Source organism: Phascolarctos cinereus, unplaced genomic scaffold (genome assembly GCF_003287225.1).
Source record: "Phascolarctos cinereus isolate Bilbo 61053 unplaced genomic scaffold, phaCin_HiC Scaffold_2;HRSCAF=192, whole genome shotgun sequence".
Classification (NCBI taxonomy): Eukaryota; Metazoa; Chordata; class Mammalia; order Diprotodontia; family Phascolarctidae; genus Phascolarctos; species Phascolarctos cinereus.
In genome coordinates, this window is record NW_027555625.1 from 413,616,051 (window position 1) to 413,620,945 (window position 4,895).

The 4,895-nt window shown below is 38.9% G+C and overlaps 1 protein-coding gene across 1 annotated transcript; it reads right to left on the bottom strand.

Annotated features, from left to right (window-relative positions):
- Positions 1 to 304: 304 nt before the first annotated feature.
- Positions 305 to 3,914, bottom strand: LOC110196042 (ovomucoid-like). Its single transcript, XM_020969118.2, has 4 exons — positions 3,860 to 3,914; positions 3,193 to 3,218; positions 2,279 to 2,406; positions 305 to 350 (listed from the first exon to the last, which is right to left on the bottom strand). The coding sequence occupies exons 1-4, from the start codon at positions 3,912 to 3,914 to the stop codon at positions 305 to 307; spliced, it is 255 nt and encodes an 84-aa protein (XP_020824777.1).
- Positions 3,915 to 4,895: the final 981 nt, after the last annotated feature.

The following is a 4,895-nucleotide window of genomic DNA, read 5'->3' on the forward strand; positions in this document are numbered from 1 at the left end:
TAAACATGTTCTGCCTCTCCCCTGTCCAATATCAAGTCTTCTGGAGGTGGAATATTCCAGATTCCAATCCTGTTATGATATTTGATATCTTACTATATCTTAGGTTCTTTGTTTATTTCTCCAAGTAAGAGAATTCAGACAAAAAATCCAGTGAATTTTCCTTTATTCAACAAGCAACCCTCTAAGTGAGGTTGGAGAACCAACGTTCTGAAGGAGAGTCCTCTGGAGATTAGAGCTGTCTTGTGCATTATCTTCTAGTCGGAATGAAAGGCACTGGAGGACATTTCAGAACTGTTGCTCTAATTCAACACTGCCCCTCATGTGAAAACTTGATTTTCTCATCACTCTGCCTATGGAACAAGAGAAGAAAGTTAAGTGAGGATCACTAATACACAAGCCCATTTTCTGATGTCAGACTTCAGATTGTGGAAATGACCTTTGATATCAACTAGTCCAACTTTCTCTTTTCTTCAAAAGAGGGCACAATAGAAAAGACTGGGAAGGTGATGAGCTCCCTGTCACAGGCAGTGTTTAAACAGAAGTAAGATGACCACTTGGGGGTGATGTTGCAGAGCAGATTCATGCATTGGGTAAAAGCAGGATTAGAGGGTCGATGACATCCCTTCTGACACTGAGATTCCATGTTTATGTAATACTATGTTGCTGCTGTTCTCTAAACTTCTTCATAAAACTTACTCTTCTTATCTTTAAAACATTTAATTTATGCTATTAAAAAAACCCCACCATTGCCATTATTCAATGTCTCGCCACTACTCAACCCTCTCTCTAGCAATAGAATCCTCTCTCATAATAAATTAGTACAGGAAACAAAGAAACAACAACAATAACAAAATCCCAAACAATCAACATGTTCTCCATGGTTTAAAATGTATGTCTGATTTCTCACTGATATCTAGCACTCTGTGTAGAGGCAGCAGACATGCTTCACCATCCGCCTTCTGAAGTCACGACCTATTTCTATCAAAATGACTATAGCTGATGGTTGTTTATCAGTCAATCAATATCAGATCTTTACTTCACTCCACCTTGTTTTTACTAGGAGTCATAAAAGCCAATTCTTCAAATTTCTGGAATTTTTACACTCAAGCAGATTTCAACCCCTTCCTGTCTTGATGAATTGCTGTGACCAAAGAAATTTCACCACCCTGTAGACAACCTTCTGGTTATGATTATCTGGTTACAATTTTTAAAATTAGGTAGGTAGGTCTCCTAATGACAGAAAAAAATCTGTCACTGTCCTCATGCTGGAAGACTTTCTGCATTAGTTAGACCTCACCACAAACTTGCACACACCTGATATAGCTTTGAGAATTCAGGGCTACCTCCATGCCACAATGAGGCATCAGAGCAGCTCTTTGGTGGAGGTGTGGAAACATATTAAAGTCTAAAGTCAGAACTACTAATCTAAAGTAAGACATAAATCACTTGAAGGAAATATGATGAACAGAGATAAAAATGTGACACAAATTTATACACTTCTTGTCACACAAACATGTTTAGTATTTGAAAAGATGAATAGGATGAATCATGAGTGGGAAGGAGAGGATATGTGAACAACTATGGATGCCTTTAAGGAGAAGGATTAGCTATAGCATGTCAGAGCTGACAGGGTTCATGGACCCCCTCACATCTAATAGCTGAAAAATGAGCAATGAGAATTTGAGTGACTTGTCCAAAGGTATGCAACTAGTTCATAAATTTTATAAAAACTTTGATCGTTAACTCTGGAAGGAATTGTTGACATGATTGTTGACTCTGGAAAGAATATGCTAATTATACTGTTCAACTACTTTTATGCACTACTTTTATATATAACTATTTCTATTCACATGGAAACAGGAGCACAAAGTGTTGAAGGAACTTCTCCATGGTCGGCCCTATTGATCGAGGTGACATGGTGTCATGGAAAGAGCACTGGGTTCAAATCTTGGCTTTGTCCCTCACTACCACTATAGCTTTAGATACTTCTTTTTACTACTTTACACCTCAGGTTTTTTTTATCTATAAAGTGGGTATACCAATACATATAGAGGAAGGGAAGGGTAATGGAGATAGTAAATGTGGCAGAGAGGAGTGTGAATCATCTGACTAGAACTGCTGTTGGGGTAAACTTTAAGGGAATGGAACAATGTTTTCTCACTCCCTGGTCTCAAGTCATTCAAGAATATCTCTCCATTGTATTAACCACTGAATTCTGCCCCACCCCTAACCCTATCCCTACTAACTTTGTTCCCTTCCATTTGATGCCTGTACTTACTTAACAGCATGGCAGAAAGCACATTTATTGGGATATGTTTTCCCATCAGAACCACATATTGGTCTAAGCTCTAGAGTGCATGGTCGGTTCACTCCTGGTGGCAGTTTTTCATAACCTTTGCAGTCAACCTGAAAAATCAGTAATAAACATTATCTCCTTCTTGGCTCATAGGATTTTTATATAGTCAAGTTTCTTAAAACCTGGAGACACCTGGGTCTCTGGGTCTGAAAAGGAAAAAGATGAGGAGATACTGTGAAAATCATGCCTGCAATCTTCACATAGAACCCCTGAAACCAATTCCCCCTCCCCCAACCCTTGCCCTGTATTTCATAGTCATAAAGCAGTGAGGAGCTCTGAGCTCCAGAAATCCAATCTTCTATTCAAGAGGCATTTATTGACCATCTAGAATATACAGAGTAAGAGACAGAATGGCAGTTTTGGAGGCAGGAAGCTCTGGGTGCTAGTCCTGATTCGTTTATATTGGTTGTATGATCATATTGACAAGTATCTTAACAACTCCTGTGATTCTGACAACCCTCAACATCTACATATTACAGCCTATGTGTTGATCTACATTGGTAGAGGATGTTTCTAGAGTAAGAGACCACATAAGTCTGTTTTCTGATTTATGACCTTGAGCTTTACCTATCCTATCTGGATAAACTCTTGTCTTCTGCCATTGTGGGCTTGGTTTCTGTTTATCCAGGGCATAACTTTAAAATTTACATTTGGAGAAAAGCCCATTGAAGGCTTACCCATAATGCCATCTGGGAATAAACCTCGATATATAATTAATTTTGTACTTTCTTTTCTTTCAAAATAAATTTGGGGCCCCCTTTATTTGAAATGCAATGTCATTACAAGATAGGAATGCAATATCAAAAAGGTTTGATGTTGAGGGAGAGAAGACTTACTTTTTCTTCTGAGACTGACTCCACATCTGGAATAGAAAGAAAGAATGCAAAAGTATTCAGCAATATTGATCTCTTGAATGACTCAACAACTGTCCTCTGCTTGCTCCCTTAGTCTTAGGAAATTCTTTCCTCTAATGTGACAAAAAAAAATTCCATTTAATGTAATGGAAGAAAGTAACTTCTTTCTTCTACTTTCACCATGCCTCATTTTCTGTCTTTTTAAAATGAAGGGAATTTATTAAGTAAATTCTGAAGACTCTTTCAAGTTTAAAATTCAATGATCTAGGATCTGTTATATTTCTACCAGATTGGATTCCATCTACTAAATCCATTTCTAGAACTTCAAAATTCTATTTCATCTCTAAAAGTACATTTCTAATGATTTCTTCCAATGCCAACATTTTATAGTCTGTGATCCTTCAACCTTCAATATTGTATGTTCTAAGGTCCCTTCAAGCACTTATAATCTCAGTTCTGTCTCCTAAGGTCTCCTCCAGCCCAGATATTGCATGATTTCTCTTGGCAGATGCAGAAAAGCAAATGTCATTCTGAACAGGAAGCATACCCCCTTCTCACATGTGTTTATCCTGGGACTCTCTGGGTCAGTCATTGTAAGGGGACAGCTGATAATTAGGGGTTAGGGCTAGGTCAGGAAAGATATACTCACAGAAGATGGATATCAGTGTCAGCATCAGGAACAGGCATACAGCTACTCCCTTCATGGTGCAAGTATTGGCACGGTGAATGGAATGAAGTGAGCCCAAGTGAGTTGCTGTTCTGTGCTCTGCTTTTGTGGACCAGCATTATATATAGGCAGGAATCCACCTTGATTGTGAAATTAGCCTGTATGAATGCAGGATGCTGGAAACAAATTCCAAATGACTTCTGAATGACTTGCTCATGAAAAAGCCTGGAGCTAAGGGCCAGAAATGAAGGGGTATTCACCAGACTCCTAAGTCCTGTCACGTGTAATCTTATACTAGTCTGGTTTCCCAAACACATGAAATCAGTAGAGTTTCCTCATAGAGCAACAGATCATATTTATAGAGTGTATCATGATTTGTTAAGTCCTTCATGTAATTTACCTCATTTGATTGCTCACAATGCACTGGTGAGGTAGAAACTCTTTTATGGCCTTTGTACGGATGAGAAGGATGTGCTCAGAGTCTCAAAGTTTGTAGATGGTGGCACCAGGACTTGAAGTTTTTGAACTCAAAATTGAATGCTGGGATTCCTTACTATTCCATGCTACCTCTCAGGATGTAGGGGTCTCCCCACCGTTGAAAATGTTCTAGAAGAGGCCAGCTACTTTTTGAAAATGTGTTTAAGTGACATTCCTGCATGTGAGGAGAGATTGAGCTCTAGGCTTAATGATCACAGAGGGACAGAATTTAAAGGTTACTTAATGAGACAGTTTTGTAGGCCTAGCTGTTCTTATTGTAGATAAGAAAACTGATGTTCTGAGAAAGGAACTGTCAATGAATTAGTGGCAGACCTGCTTCTGAGATTACCTGTAAGAAGCTCATGAAAGCAGAGATATTCCAGGAATATGGGCAGATGGTTATCAATGAGGCCTTATGTGGTAGCATTAGAGCTATATATTATGGTAGGAAGGAGATCAAGGGAGCCAGGTGAGATCATGTTGTGATGGAGAAGTCTGGCTCGCTTACCTGGGTGGCTTTCTCTGTATTTGTGAACCCATT